Source organism: Enhydra lutris, unplaced genomic scaffold (genome assembly GCF_002288905.1).
Source record: "Enhydra lutris kenyoni isolate GAN:26980312 unplaced genomic scaffold, ASM228890v2 scaffoldscaffold9, whole genome shotgun sequence".
NCBI lineage: Eukaryota > Metazoa > Chordata > Mammalia > Carnivora > Mustelidae > Enhydra > Enhydra lutris.
Genome location: NW_019154093.1, coordinates 82583679 through 82611546, shown reverse-complemented (window position 1 = coordinate 82611546; position 27868 = coordinate 82583679). Strand labels below are relative to the sequence as shown.

General features: G+C 45.4%; 1 protein-coding gene across 2 annotated transcripts; it reads right to left on the bottom strand.

Annotated features, from left to right (window-relative positions):
* Nucleotides 1–1517: 1517 nt before the first annotated feature.
* LOC111143547 (hydroxyacid oxidase 2) lies at nt 1518–26941 on the bottom strand. 2 transcript variants are annotated; one of them, XM_022497372.1, is made up of 8 exons: nt 26830–26941; nt 17175–17313; nt 15332–15483; nt 12668–12951; nt 11105–11314; nt 5868–6026; nt 5448–5517; nt 1518–1845 (listed from the first exon to the last, which is right to left on the bottom strand). In XM_022497372.1, the coding sequence occupies exons 2-8, from the start codon at nt 17303–17305 to the stop codon at nt 1790–1792; spliced, it is 1062 nt and encodes a 353-aa protein (XP_022353080.1). In that variant the 5' UTR covers nt 17306–17313; nt 26830–26941; the 3' UTR covers nt 1518–1789. The 2 variants fall into 2 exon arrangements, with proteins under 2 accessions (XP_022353080.1, XP_022353081.1); XM_022497373.1 differs by having other exon boundaries at nt 1769–1845; nt 5448–5652; nt 26830–26893.
* Nucleotides 26942–27868: the final 927 nt, after the last annotated feature.

Genomic DNA, 27868 nt, shown 5'->3' with positions numbered 1-27868 from the left:
AATGGTTACTTTTTCCTCCTCCTGCTGGAAGCTCTAGGGAATTATTCTCTGCTATTCACCATAAGATTCTGGTAGAGTTCCTAGAGGTAGAACAAAAGTATGAGGGTAGGGACCTCCTATGAGTGGGCTCCCATTTTAACTTTCAGACTCACCCACATAGAACCTCCAGCATCTCATCAATTACAGTTTAGGTGTTCTGACCCTGGTGCTGGTTTTCAAGATTTCTGCTTCTGTGTATTTGCCTGTCTCTCCAATTTTGGGGACAGTGATTTTTCCCTCTGACCTCACTCTTCTGAGGTATCGAGAGGAATTGTTGATTTTTCAGTTTGTTCAGCTTTTTATTTTGCTGGGATGGACTGGTGACTTCCAAGCTCTTACACTCTGGATTGGGAATCAGAAGTCCCCCAAATAATTTATTTTCACAGTGAGAATCCAAGAAGATTAGTATTATTTGATAGATAAAGACAAAGATGTTTTGAGTCTTGCCAAACAGCTTGAGGACAGTGGAGCCGTAGTCTGAGTCCAAGCATCCTGACCCTGGGATGACTCTAAAGCTGATTGTCTTTATCAGAACACAATGTTTATCTCTTAGGTACCCAATATTCTGTTCAATTGTTGAAAATGTTCTAGTGGAGAAGCTTTCTTTGCCTTCTTTACCCATCCATTCTAATGTAGGACATTTCTAGGAGTCAAAAAGTACCTTCTGAGATTTAATATGTATCTCTTCAGGTGATGGTAGAAATTCCTCTGTCCACACTTCTGAGGCAAAGAGAACAGCCCTTTGGTACTATCTTTATGATATTTTTCCATGTTTCCCTTGGAATCTTGCATCTAGTTCTCTGAGTCTGCAGGAAAAGCAACTTAAAAAATAGCACACACGTGTGTACAGTTATTACCAAGAGACATGTGCAGGGAGAACTTGTACTAGATTCTCTAGTACAAGTAAGCTAACATCCTTATCTGTAGACCGGATTGCCTTAATGCCATATGCTATTGTGATTTGTCTCACTCTTACCCCAAACCAATCTGGAATGACACAGTTAAGCCCCCAGCTGGTGGTTTCAGGGTTGTAGAGATGACCTGGCCATCAGCACCAAGCCCCATCTAAATCAGGGTCCTGAGCCTCTTTTCAAAGACCACGATTCCGTTAGGTGTCTACTACTGTTTTAAATGTTCTAACTACAATGGACTTACTTTCCATCTTTCATCTGGTTGGTCTGTCTTGTCCTGTTTGATAGACAGCTCTCGAGTATGATTTTTGTTGAGGAATATTTTATATGAATAGCTCTTCTGTTGAGAGTACAAATTCTCATAGTTATTTCATAGAGGTATAGAGAATATATATGACTCCAAAGCCCATGTTTCAACTGTATTATTTCCCTGTTATCTACAGATTGGAGTATTATTTTGCTGGGAGAATATTTTTTATATATAGCCCTTCTGTGCAGGGTGTAAATTCCATTAGCTGGTTCATAGAGATACATAGGATAGGCAAAAAAATTAATCCACTATTTTAGTCATTGTTGATCCACGTTTATAACATTTTTTCTTTCAGAGCACAGTTTTAAGCAAGAGCATCTAACAAGTAGTGAGGCAAAGAAGAGCATGTCACATTTGAGGAAGAGGAGGGGTTTGGAGGGCCTGAAGCACAAGGGGTAGAATGATCGACGATGCAGGGGATGAGCCTCTGGACAGGATGGGGCCAAGGCAGGAGGACATCACACACCACGCTTTGGGCTTGTCTCCCCCTGTGGGCAACCTCAGCGGTCTGGTCATTAGCCCTTTTTCTTTACAACCTGGAGAACTGGACCAGGTCCTGATTGATTTCGGCAACCAACCGGCAACCTAAAAGAATAGTTAACGAGTTTATTTCTTTAAAACACCAGTAACCCACTCATTCATGGATAAGAGGATGATCCAATGGGAACAAGCCTGACTTGAGGTGCTCACCCTGAAAAAACATTATGGATACCAGATGAATATGTGATTCTGACTGCCTTGAGAATTACTTTGTGAGTCTGTGCCTGAGTCCTCTATCAACACAGCCATGCCAAAATGGCATAGTAAAAATATAGAAACATTATTTTAGCATTTGAAAAATCAGTTCATATGTGCCATAGATATACTTGGCCTTTATCTGAGTGCTGATAAAGCTCAGGGATCTAGGAAGTATGTCTCAGGGAAAACTATGAGTCGGGAATGAGAGATGGGATGAGTATTTCATACAGTGGTTGCCTTCTAAGGGAAAGTGCTGCAAAAGGTAACATTTTTTTAGTGGAGGATCTTAGAACTGTTGCTGAGATTAGATGCAGGGATTGAAGAGAGTGATGTCAGATAAGAAGCACGAAGAGGAAGGAGAAAGGGGATAGTCCGTTGGTACAGACTGGAGAGTTGTGACCTTGAGTAGATGGGAAATCCCCGGTGATGATAAGTCAGAAAGACTTGAGTGCCACAATGTGTAATGACTAATTCAAAGTTTATTCCACATGTATGATGTGTGCACCTGCACATCCCAAAACACAAATTTAACAAAATGTATTACTCGCCAAAATATAACTAATGAGAGAGTTCTTTCCCCCTCTAAAAACCACACCTGGGTCCATCGCAAGGGACAGAAATAGCAGGCATGGGATGTGTAAGTAACCCACAGACTGAACTCATTCAGCAGAAGCAAGAATTTGGTGCCAGAGGCGGCTTTCCTCAGAATGGACAGTGGTCTTAAAAACTTTGGTTTTCCCCAGGGCAGAGAATAGGAGGTCTTCACAGGAGGCAGACCTATTCAAGGAGCAGAGAGAAGACCAAAATATGATCTTGGGTTCTATATTGTAATAAAAGTAAAATTTAAGCGATGTAAAAATGTCTCACTAGTTGACTCAAAATGTCTCCCTTTTGAGACCGTTGGACACATAAACCTTGGTAATGTTTCTGTACTTACTCGCCTTTCATCAGATTGGCTTCTGGGTCTCCCGCAGTCCCAAGGGCACTGCCCTGCCCTTGGCAGAGGCTCAGTGGAAGTTTGAGAGAGAATGCGTATTTATAATTTTTTCATTACTGTAAATTAGGAGGATACTTACACTAACATGTTTTGGCTACTTTCAAGTGAAGTGGGTAATTCCAAACAATAAACTTCAAGAAGTTTCATATACTTTTTAATTCAGCCTCCTCCCCTTATGAAGGCTAAGACTTTAGTGAGGTCCCTGCAGCCTCCGTTGGCCTGCTTTGTATGTGGACATTTTTCAAGACAGTTGATGATTTTAGCCTTCCTATAAGTATAATTTCAGCAATTGGTCTCACAGAAAAACCATGACTTTTTAAGCTGATTTTGCTTTCAGCAATAGTACAAATAGAGGTTCCTCCTAGGGCTGTGATGTTACAGGGTCATAAGGGGAAAATGTCATACATCTTCAGGGGAATTCGGAGAGAGAAACGATATTAATGGATTCCTCCTGGCTGCTGATTTTGTGTCAGGCATCTTACGTGCATTGTGTGTGGAAGGGATAAGGGGTGACAGAATCTTGGGGATTTCATGCTCTGATTTTGCATTTTAGTGAGTTCCACCAAAAGCCCAGGCCCCCCTTCCCATCACCAGAAATCCCTTCTTCCCAAGGACTAGCCTGGGGGAGAGACTCTTATGCAGAGGACACCAACAGATGCCCTGCTGCCTGAGTTTCCTATTCTTTCTCATTGCTGTCCCATGTTTGGTTGTGATTACTCATTTTTCCCTCTTTGCATTTAAAACAACACATTCTCATTGTACAACAGTTAGAAGAAGGGGAGTATAAACTGTCAGCCCTAAATGGGCTCACAATTCTGTTTTTTTCTCTGCCCCTTTTAAAAAAGGACACTCTCCACTCTACTTCAGAAGGAGATTTTCCAACCACTATTTCTACCCCAGCAATTGTTAAGTGTCAACTTTTGGTAAAATAAAAAAGCTTTGTTATTGTGAATTCCCCCAACAGGCTTCTGTTAAAAGAGGATCAGACATCATTTCTCAAAGATGGGAGAAAATATTTGGGGCAGTAGGAGAAGTCATCTCAACCTCCTGGAATCTGCAGAAGCGCATGGGTCTACCCATCCTTCACCCCTCTCCCTCCCAGGGGCAAAACACACCAATATGATATCTGTTCATGTTCATGCCCACCTCTCCATTATGGGAGAGCCTTGGGGATACCAGGTCATTTACTAACTTATCTTCATAGGCTCTGAAGAGTATGGCTCTTGTCCAAAGTTGATGGTCCTTGTCCTCCATGCCTTGATCTATCCACCTCCCCCTTTTTTTCTTTAATTAATCTACTCAATGGGCAGGACGCTGGTGCTGGCGCTAATGCTGATCTAAGGTTTCTAACTTGTATTACTCAAGCCCAAAAGTTTGAATCTGCAGCCCCAGTGGACACTACGAAGATAATTTAGACATTGAGTATAAGACTCTTGTCTAAATATCAGACCAAAACCAGACTTGAAAAGAACCTGAACATCTTGTCTTGGGCTCAACACATAACCAATGCTCTGTAACATTTATGGAAATAAGTTAATGGCATAAAGATAATCTTGATTCCACATCGGAGCTCTTGATTCATTATTTCCTTACTTCTGGAGAAGGTGTCTGTTATTACCAAATTTTAGAACTGGGGAGGGAACGGAGGTCTCAGTGGGGTTCATCTTGTCTGTCCTTTCATGTTGTGATCAGTTAGGTCTACAGCAGACAAAGACAAGCAGAGATAGAGCCGTTGGCCACTAGCATTTGGGTAGAGCAGCTCTTTTCTATGAGGCTGCTCCAGGCATGTTAGGACAGTTAGTGTCCCTAGCCTCTGAGCACTAAGTACCAGAAGTATCCATCCTTCAATCTTTGCACCAACTGGAAAAAAATAAACTTGGAACTCTAAACCAAATCTTCCTAAAGAAGGCAATCATCGACTATCTTAGTTGAGAATACTATTTTGTAGGTCATCAGGATCCCAGGCTTTGCTAAAAACGTATAAATTTTTAGGAGCACTGCTTTATAATAACTTTCTTTTTGACTGAAGTCCACCAGCATGTAACTTCCAGATGTTCACATTTCTCTGGTCGTGGTTACACAGGACGGCACTTCTCCTGCTCCCCGCTTCTCTCCTCCTGTTGTGTCTGTCTCCCCACTTCCTCCATGCCCCCTCCTTGCCATAATTTCTCAACTCCCCACAGCCCATGAATGTGAAAAGATGACCCACAGAACCACACTCAATAAACCTGCAGGCCAGAGCGTAAGGGGACCCTCTTTCCCATAATCTGAAATTTCATTTGCTTTCATGGCAGAGGAATCACATTTGGAGCGTGTGTTCAGTCTCCGTCTGGGGCCTCTCTTCCCTCCTCTCTCTTCTGGGCAGCCACTGGGCTGGGGAAAGGTAGCCACTCCTCTTCTGTAGCCCTCATGCCTTCAGCTCCAAGGCAGGAAAAGAATTGTGAAAACTTACCTGTGAGGCTCATGGAAGTGTGGAATTCATTTTTTATAAGGTTCAAAACTTCCTCAACGCCATGTTCACCCTGCTCCCAAGATGGGGGTTGGGGAGAGACAAAAAGAAGCATGAAGAACATTCTGCGCAGGTGCTGAGTATCGGTTCTAGGTGTGCTCTCAGCTGCAGCAGGGAGGACAAGGGTGTCTGTGAAATTGGAACTATGCTGGTAAGACAGGGAGGCAAAGAGGAAAAGATGGGGGTGAGGGGGCCTGAGAATGTACAGCATGCTGCCAAGGAAGCAGGAGATGTGGGCAAGGGAGGAGCTGTCCCTCAGGGATCTGTGGCACTTGGAACATCAGCTCAGCTTGGATGGCAAACTGCAGTAAAGCGTGGGGGCAAATGAGAAGCCCAGTATCTTCCTGCTGGTTTACCTCTCACCTTATAGGCAAGACCCCACAGGATTGGTCTCCCTAGAAAGACACACTTAGCCCCAAGGGCCAGCGCCTTGAGCACGTCATTGCCAGTTCGGATCCCACCGTCCAGGTACACTTCCATTTTCCCTTTCACAGCGGCCACCACTTCTGTCAAGGCATCAATCTGAGAAAGAGACATGCATGGCTTGAGGGACTTCCGTTTTCACTTTCAGGGATCATGGGGCAGAGGTGCCCCCTCAGTGTGGGTTAGGAATAGGAAGTCTGGGTGTTGGTGATGTCTATGAGTTTTTTTCCCCTCCCATGCTGGACGCATGATTCCCCTGTCCTACCAGAGCAGTGCAGCTACATTCCCGAGTCCCAAGGACTTTCTTTTTAATTTTTAAAACTATTTAATTAATTAATTTATTTGAGAGAAAGTGCGCACATGAGCAGGAAGAGGGGCAGAGGGAGAGGGAGAAGCAGGCTCCCCACTGAGCAGGGAGTGAGCAGGGAGCCCCATATGATGTGGGGGCTCTATTCCAGGACACTGGGATCATGACCTGAGTGCAAGACAGATGCTTAAACAGCCCCCCAGGTGCCCTGGATGCCCAGGGACTTTCTGCAGGCTCTCCCTCATGCCATTTTCTTCCCTGACAGAGTGCAGTTTCTCTCTAACTCACTTGTTTGACTATCTACAGCTCGGAAGAAACTCTTGGTTCTTCTTCATCCTAAAAGGGATATTTTCCATTTGTGGCATTCACTTTAATGTTCTTTTCAAAGTACATTTTGACCTTTTATTTTCTCCTGCCTTCTCTGTTTCCAGGGTGGCACAGCTAGGAATATTCTCCATTGCTAAGGCACTGAGTCTTTTTGGCAAAGCAAATGTGTCTGGACCACAGCATGTTTTGTGTAACTGGGTTGCACATTGCTCCTTATGCACCACATTTGAACAACTTGTTCCTGACTCCTGTATGGGTTATCTGAGACGTGGGTTGGGAATGCAAGCATCAGTGCTGTTGAGGCAGGGTTGAAGACTCTGAAAGGCGAAACAAAAGCAGCTTACCCCTTGGCCTGGTTTCTCCCCAGACTTTGTCTCTCACCTTGCCTCCCCAGTTCCAGGCTCTGCAGCTACGAGGCCTTGCCAACCCACAGTGCCCCAGACTGAGCCTAAGCCTGAGCACCTCCAAGTCTAAGAGGAGGGGTGACAGCAGAGTCTGGGAGCAGGGTCTTTGAGGACAGAGTTCTGGAACTGCCTCAGGGCTCCTGTTCTATGCCTCTTGGACAGACAAATGGAGAGGAGGTGAAACTGAGCCCTGGGGCACTTCTGTTGCAGAAGAAATCAATGGGAATCCTATCTCAATGAGATCCTTTGGGTGACTGAGCAGAATATGAAATCAGGGAGGAAAGAACTTGGTACTCTAATTTACAAGTGGAGGAGAACTGAATACATTTTAGACTTACATGTGAGAACTGGTAAGAATGCATGTCCAGATAAGGGTATTTTTATAGCCCCACCATGGTATTATTTGGAATATTTCGATGATGTTGAGAAAAAGAAATAAACATATCTGTGTAAATTCTTGCAGTAAGCTGGATTGGATGATGGGGCTGATGGAATTTGAGAAACAGACCAGGGAGTGAATTTTAACCTAGGGTCCAGTATTGCTTTAGAGTTACTTTCTATATTTCACGATAGGACATTTATTAGAGCCTTCTGGAAACAACAGCTAGCTGACCCATTTCCCAGGTCCCAGGAAGAAATACAGGAAGTATATGGAAACTTCTAGAGATGGGAACTTCAAAGAGTTATACCCTTCACAGGGAGGGGTCTGCGGTGAGAGGAGTGAGGCATTGGCCTCCAGCACAAAATTTAGGGAATGCCAAAATACTCAGATAACTAACATTTTAATACTGTCAAACTTTGACCTGTGAGTGCTTGTTTTTATAAATAAGTTTTTATTGGATCTGGGGCCAGGTTGACAGTGAGGCAGGTTCTTTGAGTGTAGGGACAGATCCTATCTTTTAAAATGTTGATGTTTTGTTCACCATGGATTTTTTGCATTGATTAAAAGCTTTTAAAAGTGCATTTAGCTATTATTTACCTTACTAAGTTTTTCTGGCACCTTCTCAAGTTCTGAGCCAGAGGTACCTCTCTAGCTTCACACCAATCTTGGCACTGTCCCCAGATGACCTTGGGTGGGTTTGATGTTAAGTCAGATGGCTTGGGAGAATGACATGTTGATCAGCATGATGGGGAAGGAGAAATTCTCTCTCTGAGTCCTGCCTTTGCCAGCAGTCATTCTCTATTGAGGAAACGCAGTGGGGAGCAATTACTCAGCCTCTTTCTCCATGTATTACTCAGTCCTCCCCCAAGGGAACAAGACTAGCTAAACTGATTCATGAGAGAGAGAGAGAGCCGATTGCATAATGTTTCATTAGAGTTATTTCGAGAGTCAGCATTCTACTCTTTTTGCTACTTTCTGGTAGTGGTCTCTTTTTTGCTTTCTCTTCCTACCCATAGGACTGCTCAGGACCTGCTATACTTTTTTGCATCCTGTTCTGCCAATTTCTGGGTGTGTGGAGGTGGCCTGTGGGCATCCTCGCAGAAGTCAGGTGAGAGAACTAGCATGTGCTCTGCATATCTACTTTATCCTGAGGTCACAGGTCAAAATTTGGCATGGGAAGTAGGATGCCTGACTGTTCCCTTCAATCAGCTCTTATGGAGAGCTACAGTAAAGTGCCCCTTATCCTCCAACTGGGCTTGTTACTCTGTGCCTGTTCTCTCTCCATGAGAGCCTGGTTGGGGGGAAGGGGCGAGTCATTAGCACCTTAAACCTCCAAGCTTCACAAGTCTTGAAATGTACAAACCAGCCAATATAGCTTCTCCGCTTCCTGGAGTTCATTTTAAAGAAGTAATTGAGACTGTGCTAAAGATTTAAGGATGGTCACTGCTGCATTGCTTAAAATAGTGAAGGCTTGGAAGTCACTGAATGTTCCAACAATAGGCAGCTGGTTATATAAATTGTCCATTCATGCTCTACACTATTAAAAATGAGAGAAATGGGGTGCCTGGTGGCTTAGTCTGTGAAGCTTGTGCCTTTGGCTCAGGTCCTGATCCGGAGTCCTGGGATCAAGTCCTGCATTGGGCTCCCTGCTCAGTGGGGAGTCTGCTTCTCCCTCTGCCTCTCCCCACTGCCTGTGTTCTCTCTCTTTCATGTGCACATGTGCGTGCACATACAAGAAGAAAATAAATAAAATCTTTAAAAAAATGAGAGAAGTGGGGTGCCTGGGTGGCTCAGTGGGTTAAAGCCTCTGCCTTCAGCTCGGGTCATGATCCCAGTGTCCTGGGATCGACCCCGCATCGGGCTCTCTCCTCGGCAGGGAGCCTGCTTCCTCCTCTCTCTCTGCCTGCCTCTCTGCCTATTTGTGATCTCTCTGTCAATTTGTGATCTCTCTGTCAAATAAATAAATAAATAATCTTTTTTAAAAAATGAGAGAAGTGTATACATTGAAATGAAATTATGTTCTTAATATATGGACAAAGTGAAAAGAGAAGAGTTAAAAAATAGTATGTAGCTTTTCAAACCTAACATGTCATCTTTGCATTAAGAAGTTGATAAAAAAAAATTCCCAAAATATTGTCATTAATGATAATCATGAAATTAGGGGTGATTTTTATCTTCTTTTTGCATATGTACCTTTTATAATTTATCTGCAGCGAACATGTTTTACTTACATAATAGAAAGGCCAAAAGAACTTGAGAGAGAAAAAACCCACTTCCCTTTCTTTCTTTTTTTTTTTTAAAGATTTTATTTATTTATTTATTTGACAGAGATCACAAGTAGGCAGAGAGTCAGGCAGAGAGAGAGGGGGAAGCAGACTCCCCACTGAGCAGAGAGCCTGATGCGGGGCTCGATCCCAGGACCCTGAGATCATGACCTGAGACGAAGGCAGAGGCTTTAACCCACTGAGCCACCCAGGTGCCCCTCTTTCTTTTTTTTAAAGATTTATTGATTTTTATTTTTAGAGAGAATGAGAGAGAGGGGAGAGAAAGAGAGAGCATGAGAGGGAGGGGCACAGGGAAAGGGAGAGAGAATCCCAAGCAGACTCCATGGGGAGAGCAGAGCCTGCTGTGGGGCTCAATCCCACGACACTGAGACCATGACTCGACCTGAAAACAAGAATCAGAAGCCCAAACCACTGCATCACCCAGATATCCCCACCCCACACTTCTTTTTTCTTAGAATGAATCAAGTAGTGATAGAAGAATCTCTTGGAAAATATAAGCTATATATCTCCAGGAAAATAAATCTCCCATCCAAGTACTAACCAGGCCCGACCCTGCTTAGCGTCCAAGATCAGACGAGATCGGACGCGTTCAGGGTGGTATGACTGTAGACTCCAGGAAAATAAATCAACAATTAGTTCCCACTTAAAGATTCTTTCCTGGCCTGCCTCCTCTTCATTTGTAATGGACACAAATTCAGAAGATAGGGGGATGGGGTGCCTGGGTGGCTCAGTGGGTTAAGCCTCTGCCTTCGGCTCAGGTCATGATCTCAAGGTCCGGGGATCAAGCCCTGCATCAGGCTCTCTGCTTAGCAGGGAGCCTGCTTCCCCGCCCCCCCACCCCCCCACTGCCTGCCTCTCTGCTTACTTGTGATCTCTGTCTGTCAAGTGAATAAATAAAATCTTAAAAAAAAAGATAGGGGGAAAATCACAGACTGTCATAGATTTTTAGAGAAGGATTCATATGGCATTTTTTGGTTTGTTTTACTTTGAAAGATGGTTATTTATTTGTTTAAGTGAGGTACTGCTCCTTCCCAGGATGTGTCATATGAGAAAACATGTTGTCACACTCCATGCACACAGGCAATCTTTAAGCTGAATGCTTTCCCCAGAAGGCAGGAGACCTCAGTGTCTTTGGAATGTCTCTCCCAACTCCACAACTTGGACAAGTTATGTAACATCTCTAAGCTCTAGGATCTCCCTCTGTAGAAGAGTGAGGAGGATATGTGTCTTGCAGGTCGGTTGTGAGATTTAGAGATGATATATGTGAAGTTTGTAAAAATGAGCTTAAATCACACAAGGCTGTTAATAATTAAAAGTTCTTGCGATTACCAGCATATGTGATCAGGGAGAGGGGAGTGTGGGCCAAAGCGCACAGAGTACCATGCTGTAAGCATGTGCACATGCATGTGCACACACACACACACACACACACACACACACACACACACACCCTCTGAAGTTACCCTACTCACAGAAGCAGGAACGTCATCAAGCTGCCTCCCGCCGTGGTTGGAAACAATGATGCCACGGACATTGTGTTTCACAGCTAACTCTGCATCCTCTTTTGTCAAAATCCCTTTAAGGATGATGGGCAGTCGAGTTAGGCTCTGAAGCCAGGTGATATCATTCCAGCAGAAGGATGAGTCAATGGGGGACATCTGGAAATAAGGCGTTGTATGTCTCTGTGGGGAAGAAAGAAGAATCTTAGACCTGAGCTCCTTTAGGATTGTTTGATCCATTCCTAAATGAGACCCATTCAGATAGCCACATTTTATAAGCCTTAAAAGAGGAGTAACAAAACCAATGACACTTCCAGCTCCTTTTCCTAACAGAATTTGTGCAAAAAGAATGAGCTGTCTCAACTGCTCATTCATTAATCGTTAATTGTGTCCCTGCTCTGCCAGGATCTAGGGACACAAAGACAAATAAGACACAGTCTCTCCTTTATTTATTTTTTATTAAGTTCAGTTATCCAACATAGAGTACATGATAAGTTTTTGATGTAGTGTTCAATGGTTCATTAGTTGTGTGTAACACCCAGTGACTCAGCCCCTATTCTCAAAGAACTCAGAGTTCAATAAGTGAAGGGGATAAACAAAAGCATTTATAGGTTGATATAACATGTTATGCTTGAAATATGCCCAAGGTTAGAAGAACTAAGAAATACTTGATGATCCTGAATCAGATACTACCTTATATGTAACTTTGGCTCACCATGTGAATCAAATACCCGTAAATCCCAATGTGCTTCTGGAATCTGAGATAAGGATTCCAGAAAACTTCAAGGCTAATTTGTGGTTAATGAGTAGAACTGTGCAGTCACTTGACTATCACAGCCACCCACTGGCTGAAAAGGCTGATATCATTATCTCTAGCCTAACCGAGGGGCCCCAGTGTTACCATGACTTTCTCTCTCTGGGGCATTCCATCCCATCTGACTGTAGGATTTTAAGGGGGAAGTAGCCTTTTTCACCTATTTCAGTTACCTATTTCACCTATTTCAGAGATTCCAAACAAGGGTGGTGCAGCTCCAGGAAGGAGTTCTAGGTGTAGAGAGGTACTGCCCTCAGTTCTCAAGGCAGCAGGGGGAGGGGCCAGGACTGGCTACTGTGGCTCTGTGGACCAGTCACCTGATCTGTGATCTCTTCAGGAGATCAGTTTACTTAAATGTGCCATCCAGAATTATCATTTTCTAAGTGTCCCGCAGTGTAGAAAACGTTGGAAGAACTTGATGAATTTCCTCTCCTATGCCATGGAAAATTCCTTCCCATAGCTTTCCTATTTCTCAGCACCCAGCTCTGGCAGAGCACTTCTGGTGACAGCACTAGCTCCAGGAGTGAGGACATTCTGTGTTATCTCCTGTTCACCTGAGAGCTCTGGGGAGCAGGGACCAGTTCTGCTTTTTGAACCATGACCCCTACAGTGTCTGGCAAGAGCAGGCACTCAGTGTCTTTTTGTGGCAAGAGGGAAGGGAGGAAGGAGGAGAGGATGTATGTCCTGTCATGCCTGCCCATCGGATCTGCTCTCTCTCCTACCTCCTTTGGTGAGCGAAGATCTTTCAGCAGTAAGTTCCTCTGTAAGTCTAGTTGGTTTCGAAAGTCGCATCTCCTGTTGCCCATTTTGGGTGTATCCACAGTGATGACCAGAGCTTTGAAACCCAGAGCTTCAGCCCTCTGGACCAGCTGTTTGTTGAGCTGCCGGTCTGATGTTGGGTAGAGTTGGAACCACTTGAGGCCCCTGGGGGCAGTAGCCACAATATCTTCAAGGGAGCAGCTGGCATAGGTGCTGATGATGTAGCAGATCCCGGCCGCTTGGGCAGCTGCAAAGCAAACGCCACAGCTCAGGTTGGAGGGAGGGTGGGGCTCTGGGCTGGGCTGAGATGCCCTCGGAGTCTGTGCCACCTCTGACCTGTTTGTACTGGAAAGGAAGACAAAGCTTGACCTCATTCTGCTTTCTACTGGGGCAGGGGGCATAGGGGAGCATTTGGTCAGCCTGGGAGGCCCCCTGCTATATAGCCTGTCTTCCAGACTCCGTCAAGATCCCCGGCTGGAGGGGTCCTTTAGTCCCCAGGATGCTCTTGGACATGCTGCTGCTTTCAGATGGGAGAATGGGCTGCTCATGAACTTGTGAACGATGCAGAAGGGAACTCAAGAGGACAAAGGGTGAGGAACTGTAATGCCAGTGGAGAGGACTGAGCTATGCACTGTAGAAAGCATGGTATCTGAGTTAGAAGAGTGCTCATTCTACTTAGCTGTGTGCCTTGTGTCTCATTTTCTTCTTCTGTAAAATGGAGGGAAATGACAACACCTCTCTTATAAGGTTGCTGAGAGATTAAACAAGGTACTAGATTTGGAAGCATTTTTATGTATTTTATTTATTATTATTATTATTTTTTAAAGTAGGGGCTGGTGGGGAGCTCACGATCCTGAGATCAAGACCAGAGCAAAGATCGAGTTGACGCTCAACTGACTAAGCCACCCAGGCGCCCCTGGAAGGGTTTTTTAAATTCCTAAGTGATGTGCTGTACACAGGCTTAGTGATAACGAGGTTGCCGAGGATGATGGCAACAGTGATGTTGACACTCACTGCCTACTGTGATCGTTGTTTTCAGCAAGATTCTCCACTAGGTCAATGTCACTACTGTTCTGCAAGCCATGAGCCGAGAACCTGGCATAATCAGGATTTAATATTTTCAGCTTCCAACATCAATAGGAGATACCCCATTCTTCGGACCCACTACAAAAACACGACATGTCCCACCATGAAGATTTAGTAAAGCAGTCATAGTTCTACAGGATATTCGTATTTTAACCTAGCCAGACTTGGCTTCTAACCAGCCACTTGGAACTCCAGAATCCTTGGATTCATTGCTTCCTGTATCATGGAGTCAAAGGAAAAGATCCCAGGGAAGTCATAGGGAACCTGCAAAATAAAATATTTCCTAGATGTGACCTAGAGTGAAGATTATAAAGGGAGGGGGCGCCTGGCTGGCTCAGTCATTAAGCGTCTGCCTTCAGCTCAGGTCATGGTCCCAGGGTCCTGGGATCGAGCCCCACATTGGGCTCCTGCTGGGTAGGAAGCCTACTTCCTCCTCTCCCACTCCCCCTGCTTGTGTTCCCTCTCTCACTGTGTCTCTCTGTCAAATAAATAAAATCTTAAAAAAAAAAGATTATAAAGGGAGTCACAGGACTATTTTCAGACCCTTTCCTCTCCCTTCTCTTCTCATTATTTTTTGGAGGAGAGGAATAAGGGAAGAGAATAACGGGCTACTTGGAAGGAGACATACAAAGTAAGAAACTTTTTGTCATGTAAAATGACAGTCAGCGTGCCTGGGTGGCTTAGTTGGTTAGGCACCTGTCCTCAGCTCAGGTCATGATCCCAGGGTCCTGGGACTGAGCGCCGCATCGGGCTCCCTGCACAAGGGGAAGCCTGCTTTTCCCTCTCCCATTCCCCCTGCTTGTATTCTCTGTCTCTCTGTCAAATAAATAAATAAAATCTTAAAAAAAAAAAAAAAAGATAACAGTCACCTGGGGCACCTGGGTGGCTCAGATGGTTAAGCATCTGCCTTCGGCTCAGATCATGATGTCCAGGGTCCTGGGACTGAGCTCCACAATCAGGCTCCCAGCTCAGCAGGGAGTCTGTTTCTCCCTCTGCCTCTGCCTTGCCACCTTGCTTGTGTTCTCCCTGTCTCTCTCCCTCTCAAATAAGTAAGAAAATCTTAAAAAAAAAAAAAAGTGACAGTCAAGGAGGCGGGAAATGTGACATATGGGCAGGAGCACCTGCCAGGGGCTTTGTTAGGACTTCATGTCACGACCCTCTCCTCATCCTAAATTCAGAGACTTACCATTCAGCCCCAGCCCTGGCCCATGAGGGGTCAGGTCAAAGAGAGCCCTATCCTTGAAGCCACCCTGAGAACCCCTTTCCCCACAGACAGTAAGTGGCCTGTATCCCTTCTCTGCAGGATGGCCTGCTTGATTTCCACATCTACTCCTCTGAAGCCGCCCTGTCTAACCATTAGTTATGATGGAAATGGATGTTTCTCAATCTCAGATGAAATGTTATGCAAATATCCCTCCTCAAGCCTGACCAGATTGCTGTCCCTAAGCTCCTTCTGGGAGAAATCCCGCCATTGTTCTGAAGGATACCAGCACCCTTCAGAACTCCTGAGAGGGGAGCCTCGAGGGGCAACTGGGTCATACCTCTGGCTGTGCTCATTTCTCCATCCGGCCAGACGAGGCAGTGGAAACCCGTGGGCGCGATGCAAATGGGGGCCATGATCTCTTCCCCTTGGATTGTGGTCCGGGTGTCCACCTCTCGCACATCTCTCAGGTACCGGGGACGAAGGCGGATTCTGCGCTCAGAAACAAAATCTTCCATCAGTGGGCTTATTCTCCAGCATGCAGCTGCCTGGGACCGGGGCCTCCAGATTCGGGTGTAGGTCTACACCAGACTGGGTCCCGAGAAACCGTGGTGGGTCAATTGGCTGATTAGGTTACATAGACTGACCTTCCTTCAGAAAGCCTTTCCCAATACCTCAGCCCTCATTAACCCCTCTTTCTCTAAACCCCCAGTGCACATGTGGTCCACGCAGCCTCCGGCCTTGCTCTAACACAGGTCTGTGTCTTTGAGTCTTGCCTTCCTGAGCAGACTCTCAGTGCTTGGAAGCTTTGACTGATTGCCATAATGAGGATCAGAAAAGAGAATAAGTGGGAAGGAGTTCTAGGCTCTTCCCTCACGGGTTAGAAACAAGTCTCCACTGATGAGGACAAATCCCAGAGAATGATCATGGTGGGGGCTTGTTTTGTTTAGTTTTGTTATTTTGTTTTTTGCTAGCGGCTAATTCATTTGACGATTGGACTTAACTACTGCTTTAGAAAAGGGTAGGGAAAGTCACAAATAGTAAATATATAAAACACCCTTTTAAGTCCAATAGAGACTTAGTCTCGGGATCCAAAAATGCTTGTTTTTCACAAAATATTATTATTCCTACACACAAATGTGGAAAGGTTTTGCTAGATACATTGTTTGTACAAACTTGGGGAAGATGCAGACTTCATCTGTGAAATGGGAGAAATAATCCAAATTTCCTAATTGTCTCATGAAGGCAAAATGAGCCAAAGCAAGTAAGGGACCTAGTATAATTCTGAACAAGTATGAAAATTGCCGAACTTGGTGTTCACCTTGTATCCCATTTTTCTGTTTTCTCCTCACCTCTCTTATTACAAGGGGCAGCAAACTTTTTCTGTGAAGGGTCAGAAAGTAAATATTTTAGACTCTGTGGACCGTGCAGTCTGTCACATTGACTCAGACCTGCTGTTGTGATGCAAAAGCAGCCACAGACAGTATGTAAATGACTGACCATGGCTGGTTCTAATAAAACTTTATTTATAAACACTGAAGTTTGCATTCCATATAATCTTCACCTATAACAATTTATCATTCCTTTTTTGATTTTTTTCAATCATTTAAAAACAGAAAACAAAAATTCTTAGCTTGTGGACCATGCGGACACAGGCAGTGGGCCTGCTGCCATGGCCTGTGGGCTCTTTTCCACCTTGTGCTGTACCCGCTGCTCTTCTAGCCCAGCTCTTCTTTGAAATCAGCCTCCTTTCACCCTTAAGAGTCTGTGGGTCTCCATATTTCTTGTGTCCCCTCTCCCAACAGACATTATCCCCTTCAAGCCAGAAGTTTAGGAACTCAGGAGATTTAGGCCTACTCTGCCGACTTCTCCCCTTCCAGGTGACCCTGGACTCTTGTCCTGTCTTGTTAGGTGGCAGAGCTGCTGGGATGCAGAGGGAGGTTGACTCATGCTAGTTCTGCAGAGGCACAAAGATAAACTCTTTCTCCATTCATCCTCTCCCTGGCCACATGCCTCCACCCGCCCCCAAAACCTGCCAAACCCAGAACAATAACAACAAAACCCATGAATTTATCTTGAGTACTCTGTGTTCTTTGGAGGCAGAGAGCTGGGCTGCTACCTTCCAAGGACCCCTCACCCAGTGCACCTTAGCTTAACAATAGAAAGGATACAGAAGACCAGACTTTTTAAATGCTGCGATGTTATCATCCCGGGTGAAGCATTCATCAGATCCTCCTTCAATAAAATCCCAAGTTGACTTAGATAGATGCTCCTGGGCATAAGCCTGAAAATCTGTCAAACACACCAAGGGCATTTCTGGACCTTCAAAGGAAAAACCAAAACCAAACAAGACACTGAGGTTTCGTCAGATGTAGAGGAGAGGATAAATGTGGGGACTATGTCCTGAGGCTGTTTGGATTCAACATTAACCCCCCGGCATTCCTTATCCCTGGAAGTAGAGCCAAAGATGCTGATCCCCGCGCTTCCATTCTCCTGCCCCCATACCCAAATGCTGATTAACTGGTTTTCTAAATATCCCTCATGTTTATCCCCTCATCTCTACAATTCATGGCCTCAGTTTGAGTTGAGGCCCTGCCACCTCATGTAAGATTATTACAAAAATGTCTTCTCTCTGTCTCTGAGCCTCCATATTCACTCTCTAGCTTGTCTCCCTTCAGCTTCCTGGATCTTTCTGAAATGTAAGTCTGATCAAATGCCCCTTTCATGGTATTCACAGCTTTCCTGGACCAGCTCCTAATGGTCTTACCAGCTTCATTTCTGGGTGGCTTTTCCTTGTCATTTGAGGCACTACAAGTGTTTCCTGAACATTCCCAAGGGCAGTTTCCTACCTCTTCACCCTTTGCGGGAGGAGATCATCAGGCTGGGAAAATTGGGGCTGAGCTGATATGATAACCTGGGAGTTCCTGGGAACCTCTAGAATGGTTTGCCTGGAGCTCTGGTTGGTATCGGAGAGAAGCTTACAGTCTTTGACTCCTTGGCAAGGACATTGAACATATTCACTTTGAGACCAAGAAAGCAGCATGTGTGACCTCCGCTCATTCCCACCCCCAAACCAAAGTAGATCTGGAGCTTGGTACTTTTGGTATGCCCTCCGCCCCACCTAAAGACGAAAGAGAGCATGGTTTGGGGATAGATCTGTCTAGTGGGGGCAAGGGGAGTGGGAACCCTAGCTACAGAGATGCCGAAGGCACTTGTTGCAGCCGAGGACAGCATGTGGAGCTCCTGCAGGAGAGGATTCCAGCATGAAAGGGTGAGAATCTATAGTCCAGAGTGTTGGGCATCTCCCTGGCAGCAGCCAGTGAGGTGAAAATTAGCCAGAGGCTGTGAGTAGAAATGGAATGACTTTTAAGTCATTGACTGAGGGACAGGAATAAGCTCCAGGATCTAGGGCTTCAAACGTGAATGGGCTGGCTCCTATAATGGACACGGAGGCCAAGGAGGCCAGATGAAATATGGAGTGTTGGGGATCTTGGTGGGGGTAAGGGTGGGCCAGAACTGGTGGAGGGAATCCAGGGCCATGCTGGAATCTAGTCAAGTCCAACAGAGAAGTGACCCCAAACACCTTCCCAAGGAACTGAGCAGAAAGAAGTTATGGCAGAGCATTTGGGATGTGCAATGAAGAATCTGGAGCACAGCCACAGAGCCTTTTATAGGCAATGCACTTTGTCAGTGAGCAGACAGGGAGTTATTGAGGTGCTGAGTTGAGTTTGACAAGGTAGAGCAACCATGTCTAATTTATCTCATTCCTGCCAGACCTTTCAAGTCTCAGTGACTTTGGTCGAATGTGTTTCTCATTGTAGTTACCCATCAGTATCGCGATCACTGATTTAAACCTCTGTGTGCCTAAGAGTTAACATACCAGGCTCGAGAATGCTACCCCTTGAGAGGCCTGCTTGCAAAGTTGAACCTCAGTTGGAGTCTGGGAACTTGGATTTCAAGAAGGTTCCCACTACTCCCTAATAAGAATGGCATGGCCCACTGGTCTAAATTGTACAAACAACGTGGTTTATGCTGAACACCTGCTTTCCCTCTGAGGGTCTAGAATTTGGGCATGGGTGTGGCAGAGAGTGTCAATATGACCAGCCCCCAATAAAAGGCTTTGGGCAACGAGTCTCTAAAACGACCCTCCATGCTGGTCAGTGCTTCACACGTGTTGTCACAACACACGGTTGGAGGGATGCAGTGCATCCTGTGTAATTCCACTGGGAGAGGTTGCTTGGAAGCTTATACCTGTTTCCCTCTAGATTTTGCCCCATGAGCCTTTTCCCTGTGCCAATTTTGCTTCTCATTCTTTCTCTGTAATTAGTCATAGCCTCAATGACATGCTATGTCCTATGAGTCTCCCTAGGGAATCCCTGAATTGGGACCCTCAACACACTTTATTTTGTTTTTGTGGGTTTTTAAAAAGATTTTATTTATTTATTTGACAGAGAGCACAAGTAGGCAGAGCAGCAGGCAGAGAGAGAGGGAGAAGCAGGCTCCCCTCTTAGCAGGGAGCCCGATGAAGGACTCAATCCCAGGACCCTGGGATCATGACCTGAACTGAAGGCTGATACTTAACCAACTGAACCCCTCAAGAGCCCCCCAACATGCTTTCTATCCCCAGGCATTAAGGATGGTATGTGACAGTGAGTTGCTGTTCACGATTATTCATTATTTGAATGTAACATTCCCCTATCTGTCATTTCTGCCTTGTTGGATGAGAATTCTCCACCAGGTTTCTACTTCCAATGTCTCAACAAATCTCCATCTCCTGGAAACTGCTTGGAAATAAATAGCCCAGAATCTTTGTATACACCAAACATTTTATTACCATGTTTCTATTTACCGTTTCTTTTTCTGTCTACTGTTTCCTTTCTACTTCCCTGCGAAGTAGACAGAGAAGTCATTAGTGTCTTCATTTTGTATTTGGAGAGACTGTGGCCTAGGATATGGAATAACTTGTGAAAGATCAGGCAGTAAAGTGTGACAGTGGAAGGCTCAGAGTCACGTCTTCTGGTAGCCTCTAAAGACAGACATTTTCTTTTTTCGATTTCATGGTGTAGAGCAGAATAGTTGGTTGACATTAATCACTTGTTTCATTGAATTTAAAAGGATTTCACAGGGTGAAAATATAATCATGCGTTTTTGTCTTTTTATATCTTTTTAAAGTATTGAGCCCAGTGGATTTTTATCAGAGGTCCAATATGAGGCCTCTAGTTGAACAGAAGGGCAACTTCATTGTTCAAAGCCTTCCCCACATGTGGAAGGGAGACTTAACACTATATGTTTTTATGTATCTCAGTTTGATCCATACCAGACTTAAAACCACCAGGAATTCAAGGGAGGATCCAAGTTATCAAGTGGTTTTCTTGTATTCCCATTTTTATTGATCTCCGCTGCAGTATTTTTTCTTCTTTTCTCCTCTATCTCAACCACCCAAGAGGAAGAGAAAGTGGAGAAAAGGATAGAAAGGATAAAAGTCTTTTGTGAGAACTTTAGCTTATTGTCAGCATTTATTTTCTTCAGGCATTTTGTCTCTTGGTTAAAAACCGTGAGGCATGACTAGCATACGGGAGATGAGAAAGTTCAAACGTAAGAGCAGAGGACATTCAGGGTACACATTGCTCATGACTGGAAGGTCAAGTAGTTTTCTCCGACTGAGAGATAAAGAACGACATAGACTATGACCAGTGGGCATTTCAAGGCAGATCTTTTCTTCAAGATTGCCATTTGTTCTAATGCAATTAGGCGAGATAAACAGGTTATCTGTCTTTGAAGATTTTAAATGACTTGTAATTCATGTTGGTGTCACTTTAGGAATCTGGTTTATCAGAGCTTCCACTTGTGTGAGAAAACCCTAGGTGTTCTATAAAAAATGTCAGGGTGGAAATCACAGGGCAGGTCACTGAGACACAAGGGGGAGCAAGGCTTGCTTCAGAGGACCCAGCTCCAGGTGCAAGTGCTTGATGATGAAAGGTGGTGTCCTTGAAGACCCTCTGGCCTGGTCCCCTGGGAACTTATGCCAAATTTCTCAATGGAGTGGGAGAGATAACATCAAGGCTATACTTGGGGACCTTGTCTGAGAGATTACACTGTTCAAGGTTGGCAGAAAGTGCTTTAATCACTGTATGTGGGGTGACAGCGTCAAGGAGAGTGGCTGCAAAGCTTACGGCCATCACCATAGCAATGGTAGCATTGGGAGGGGAGACATGACAGCAGGAGGAGGCCCTGGTAGTAGAATGTGTGGTGGCAGAGGGAGGGGGAGCCCAGGGCTGGGGCCACAGTCAGTGTCAGGATCAGAGAAGACATGAATTGGCAATGGCTATAACTGAGGCTCATGAGCTCCTAGAGAGTCCTCCAAATGGGGAGGAGAGGTCAGGGTAAAGGAGTTGGATTTCTAGAAACATCTGGTCAGATATCAGTGTCTGTAACATTAGGGTGGCCTAAGGAACCAAGGATTACATCTGTGTGGGAGCAAGGGAACAAGGGGCCCAGGGTGGGTCTGACAGACACCAGTCTCATCAAATGCTGCAAGAATGGGCTTAGGTTTCTCTCAGCCCAGGGTCAGTTCTGGTTTTTCTCCTAAGCCCTCACATGGCATGAATGGAAGACTCAGGAACCCTCCTGGGCCACGACGGCCATTTAAAAAAAATCTTTATTCTGTTTCATGTAATAATCATCTCTCCTCTTCAGCCCACCACCCCTCCATTACTCCCATTAGCTGGTTTTCCTTTTCAGGAATTAAACTTCTCTTGACCTGTCGTCATATTCTACCATGAGACGTAGAATGTTCTGGTTTTTCAGAACCTCTTCTGCAGGAATGATGGGAAATGACTCGTGTCTTTGTTTTACCCCAGAAGCTTTGTTTATTACAAGTTGAAGGCATTTTTGAGGTTCTGAGGGGAAGCACATTTTTATCAGGGATATGCTTGGCCTGGAGCCATTGTGACCTAATTAGGTCATGAACTGCCCACTATCCCACCTCCTCAAGACTGCAGATCCTGCCCAGTGAGGATTAGAAGACAATAAGAGATGCAAGGGACATCAAAGAGAGGGAGAGATGTGTGCCACCTGACACCGTAGCAGAATTTAAAACGAACCTAGGTCTTCTGTCTCTACATTCAGTCCTCTTGCTGACATAATAGGTGACTCTTGCAACTTCCCCTGGATAGCCTGGCCATGGTCCCTGGATTCACTGCACCTTATTTGAGGACTAGCTTCTCATAAGGCTGCGGGGGGCACCTGGGTGGCTCAGTCAGTGGAGTGGGCAACTCTTAATCTTGGGGTTGTGAGTTTGAGCCCCATGTTGGGTGTAAAGCTTAATTACAAACAAAACCTTAAAAAAAAATCCTAACTCTTCCAGAGTTTTATCTACGCTGGATTTCATCATTCCAGTTCATCCTCTACTCCTTCTGACCCAACTTGGTTAACAGGTTATCAGCCAGAAAGGCTGAGGTTGGAGGTAGAGCCCAAATGGGACCAGTGAACTGGTCAGTAGACTAGTGATGGCATCAGGCTGGGAGTCAGCCTGCTTCAGGGAGGTTATTGACCATTAGTAGGTACAAGAGGATAGGATAGGCAAGTTAATTCCTCTCCCTAGGCCTCAGTCTCTCATTTGAAAACTATAGGTTTTTATATACTTCCTTTTAATTTTTACCAGGTTTGAAGTCATCAGAAATTAAAGATTGGGCTGAGGTCCTTGGTGGGGGTGGGGGGGTGTCTTCACAGTCTGTGCTTCTCTGGCTGGTAAATGCAAAGACCTCATTTAAGTGAGGCTGTGTTACTAGATCACCATTTACTTTGTGGCAGTAAAGTTCAGAACAGGGAACCAGCATATCCTTTGGGCTTCTTTCCTAACATCAAGGAGCTGGGTACTCACAGCTTTCCTTCCCTCTTGCCCCCCAACCTTGAAGCTTCTCTTTCTGCAAGCTGCTCTGGCCCTCTAGTGCCACCTTATGCTTCAGTGGGGAACTGCTTGACGGGTCACAGTACGGCTTCCCGTCTACAAGCGGGTGTGGGCTCTCACCCAACATGTGTTCCCAGCTCCCAGACCCGGGATTCCATCTCACTACATGTGTATGCTTCTTCCTCCTTCCTCAGTTTATCCAAACCACTGGCTGATTTTCTTCCTCCCCCTCACCCCCGCACCGGAAGTCTTTCTTCCCTCTGCTTCCCTTTCCAGGATCTTTCCTATTTCTTTTCCCTTTTCCATTTGCAAACCAAAAATAGCTCCGTTGTGGTGAATGAGATTAGTGCTATGTAGTCTCTTGGGTTAAGAACACAAATGTTTAAAAAAAAAAAAGTTATGATTCTTTACTTAAAGGGTCTCTGAATTCTCTCTTCCTCTAATTAAGCCCGTTTTTCCTCATTGTCCTCATTTTGAAAAATAAAAGAAGCTATGTATTACATAATTTTCTTAGTTTTCAGTTTCGGCCTGTGACTAGGAATGCAACTGCATTGCTCTCTACTCTTTTGCGTTGCAAATATGCCAATTTTCTGCTACTTTGCCCACCCAGTGGGTATTTCCAGTGACCTGGGAACCCCACCACGACTTTAATGGCATTCTTTCTATGGGAAAATATGTGTTGGGTTCCAAACAAATAACTTCCAAATAGAATCTTGGAGCACAGCCATGTTGTAAATTGCATGCTTTTTCCGGGGGCGTTGGAGACTGTTGAGGACATAGTGGGAGACCTTGATCCAAGTGCTCCATGGTGTTTTGAAAGGTTGGGGATTTCCCAGTTCTATTGAGCAGTGGAATAATTTGATTACACAAAGACCCTGGGAGACAGCATGATGGTCCCTTGATAATAAAATGACAATGAAATTGCAATCATTTATCAAGTGTTTTACGATGTGCCATGAACCCTGTAGATCGTTTATGTGCATCCCTACTTCAACCCTTATAACAATTCCCAAACATAAATGTCATTATCCCCATTTCACAGGTGAGAATCCTGCAGTTTAGAGAGATTCGTTAATTAGTACTTTGCCCCCCATCACACATGGGGTGATATGTTCTGACTTCCACGGCCTGGTTCTTAAGCACCATGAAAAAAAAAAAAAGCAAATGTATACAGCCAAGTGCGGTTTCTAGAATGAAAGAGTTGGCATTTCAATGCCATGGGCATATGTAGCTCTGCTCGCCAACTTCCCTCAACAATCTGCAACTCCATGAGAAAGTAAGAAAATTTCCTTATTTGGCTGGTCATAAACAATAACCAGCTAAGCGATGAAGCAATCCTAGCAATCTAAAAGCACTCTTAAATACATTATACCATTGGATGCCTCCGGGGAGACAGTGATCAGAAAGTAGATGTGCCACAATCCCATCTTAGAGAGGAAAAAGTTAAAACCCAGAGAAGCCAGGGGAATTATGTGTATGCACACACGATGAGAATAGCAAAGCCTGACCAGGAATCCTTCTGACTTGCTGTGGGTATGGTTGAGCTGGAATAGAGCATTAGTGGTGCCTTAGGAGACCTTTGGGTCTCTATCTTGCAGGGTTGGGAGAACTGCATAAAGCGAGCTTGGCCAATTCCCACATAATCTAGGCTATTGGGAAAGGTGTCCCAGAGGGAGATCACTCCTCCTGCCTTTGCATTTGCTCAAACAGATGGCATGTGTGGAATAGACCTCACAGACTAACCTCCTAGCACCTCTCACTATGGCAATGACTCCAGATTGTCTTTCTGAAGGCCATTGCCTACAGCTGCTAATGATGTTCCCTAAGGTATTAACAGCTGAGGGAGTCCATGGAATCAAGAAGACAGACTCTCTGGACACTTGGGTGGCTCAGTCGGTTAAGCGTCTGCCTTCTGCTCAGGTCATGATCCCAGGGTCCTGGGATTGAGCCCTGCATCGGGGCTCCCTGCTCTGCGGGAAGCCTGCTCCTCCCTCTCACACTCCCCCTTATTATATTCGGTCTCTTGTCTCTTTCTCGGTCAAATAAACAAAATCTTAAGAAGGAGAAGGAGGAGAAGAAGAAGTGGGGGGAGGAAGAGGAGGGGGAGGGGGAGGGAGAGAAGGAGAAGAGGAAGAAGAAGAGAAAGAAGGAGAAGAAGGAGGAGGAGGAAGAGGAGGAGGAGGAAGAGGAGGAGGAGGAAGAGGAGGAGGAGAAGAAGAAGAAGGGGGAGGAGGAGAAGGAGGAGGAGAAAAGGAGGAGGAGGAGGAGGAGAAGGAGAAGAAGAAAGACTTTCCTAAGGCCCACTTGGCTCAAACCTCAGCTCTGCTACCTGCTCCCCATGGTTGTGTGAAAAAAGATTCATGAAAGAAGAATATTAAGGCCTATCCCACAGGGCCCTTGTGAGGACTAAGTACTCCAGCCTACGCGAAGTTCCTAGACCAGCGCCTTGTGTCAAAGAGTCCCCAGCAGATGGTGCTTCACAGGCGTTATTACCTTTGCCGACGACACTGGCATTCTCATCTGAGGCTCGGGAGCCTCAGTTCCGTGACTGCGTAATTTGGACCCTGTGTCAGGTTTACTCGTTAGTTTACCCAACACAATTTCCTGGGTACACACAGTTGGCCAGGAAGGCAGAGACCTTGACTGCTCATCATAGGCAGCCCCCAGGTGATAAGAGACAGGCAGGGCTCTGCCACTCGTTCTGGCCCGTGGGCTCGGGGTGAAGTAACAGGTGTTAAACCCCGGGCCAGGAATTAAAGATGATGCATGACCTTTCATCATTCTCTTCTTTTGGCTACAACAGTGTGAAGGCCGTGCTCCCTGGAAGGCAGAGCTGTGAGATAAAGACAGCTTTGGTCCCTGAATCACCATTTGGACAGGAGTAGCCCTGGGGACCAGCTGATTTTGATGTGGCCAAGAAATACATATTTATGAATTAACTTTTGGGATGCCAATCTCTGCTCTCAAGAAGTTTACAGTCAAAGACAGACTTCAGTAGCTCATTCCCTGTCCGTTGCTATGGCATAGAGTTTAACAGGAGTCCCTTCCTGGGGGATGCTGTCTGGGGATTTAGGAATATTCCCATTGTTTCTTGAGGAACACCCACAGATGATATCCTACTCCATCTAGTTTAGACAAGCTCCAGTTCTCAGCCACCCAGAAAATGAGGAAGTGACTACCTTATAGAGATCTTGTACAAATGAAAGGATTCTTTACGATGCAGAGTAGCCTGGTGGTTAAGAGTAAAGTTTGGGGACTTTTGCTTCCTGTTTGGAGGTAGGAGAAAGCAGAAAGCCATTTCTCCTTCAATTCTATTTCAAGACTCTTTCTGTTTTGTTCCAGTGATCTATGTGTCTATCTTTATAGCGATACCACCCCAACTCCATCACCATTCTTGGGCAGTTTCCTCCAGACTGATCTACAGATTCGGTCTGACCCAGTCACAATCCCAGAAGGCTCTGTACTGGAGGGAATTGTTAACTAGTTCCCTGCAAGCTTATTTTTCAAAGAAACAACTCCAGTCCAGTTGTTTGAGAAAAGTTAACTTCTTTGCCTTTTAGGAGCGACAGCCATGTCCCTGGTTTCTTCTGCCAGTGCTCAGGAAGCAATGGTCAAGTTACAGTGTACTTCCCCAAGGGCTGGAACTTTTCCCTCTTAAGGACACCTGTAAATATTCCGTTGAGTGGTTTCTAAGACTTAACTTCACTAGGCAAGAGCTTCTCTGTAGTGTCTTTGAAACAAAGCCTTTTGCCAGTCCCTTCAGGGTCCTTTGACCTGTCTCTATACAGCCCCCTTTGGCCACATATCTCCCCTTGAAAACTCACAGTCAACACCTCTGATGCCCACAGTCTCCGGTCTCTCTTCTAGAACTCCTGCCACTTGGTCTGCTCCCCCTCTTCCAAGCACACAGAAAATGCCCAGGAACAAACCTGATGTTAGCGTCTTCCAGTCTCTGGGGAGAGTGGTGTCCAGAGGCAGTTGTGGAAATCCTGGCTCACTGCTGGACGTGGCAGGAAACCTAAGTCACTACCCAAAACTCCATGAGTTCATGGTAATAATTTTCCAGCTTGGAAGTAAATGAGCAACTAGGCCAGCACAAGGTTAATCTTGAAATGAACTTTGTGGGTTTTGCAAGGTCACTTCAAATTTGAGCGAGTTCATTACAAAATGAAACTTCAGAATAAAATAGTTGCTTCTTTGCTCCCATGTCATATAGGTTCCCAATTCATCAAAGATGGTTTCTGGAAGGGAGCAGGTGATCTCAGGTGGAGAATTACAAAAGCCTCGGTGCTGTAAAGGAAAGGCTTGTCTGAGGAGGTTCACCGAAGGTCGATAATTAAACAATTTGTTCAGGTCCTTCCCTCTGGGCCTGCCCCAGCTCTTGTCACGTCTCCTTTGTAGTATAACAACACTGAACATTTATTAAGTGCTTACAGTGTGCCTCACATATTGCCTGCATTATTTTACTCCATCCTTGCCTGCAGCCATATGGGTGGATATTAGTTTCCCCATTTTTTTCAGAAAAGAAAATGAAGTTATATAACACCCTTTCCTCCTAAGGAGCAGAATTGGAATTTGACTCGAGCTTGCAGCCACTGTTTGGCGGCATGTGGAGGATTGTAGGCAATTCTGTGGACCATGGCAGTGGGATCTGTCTGTCTTTTAGGATCTGTGGTTGGAGCAAAAAAAAAAAAAATAAATCACTTCTATGGGATCGTTTTATCCGCCCCCCTCCCCGCCCCCCCGTACCCCCCCCCGCCCCGCCCCGCCCCGCCCCGCCCCGCCCCGCTCCGCTCCGCCCCGCTTCGCCCCGCTCCTCCATACTGTATTTGCTTGGAGAGTAATTGCTGCCTGTGGTATTACCGCTAGATGGCAATGTGACCTCAGAAATGCTTTCAAAGGGCCCATACTCTGGAATCTGGAAATTCCATAGCAGTTTTCACTCCTCCGCAGTCAAGTCTCTAGGCC

Bases quoted from the DNA above. Each gene is read 5' to 3' on its own strand.
- LOC111143547 (XM_022497373.1), bottom strand. From the start codon at position 17,305: ATGCCCTTGGTGTGTTTGACAGATTTTCAGGCTTATGCCCAGGAGCAT. The intron at 5,653-5,867 runs GTGAGAGGTAAA...CTGTCTTACCAG, and splicing joins TGTGGGGTCTTGCCTATAAG to CATAGTTCCAATTTCACAGA. The intron at 1,846-5,447 runs GTAAGTTTTCAC...CTATTCTTTTAG, and splicing joins CACTTCCATGAGCCTCACAG to GTTGCCGGTTGGTTGCCGAA.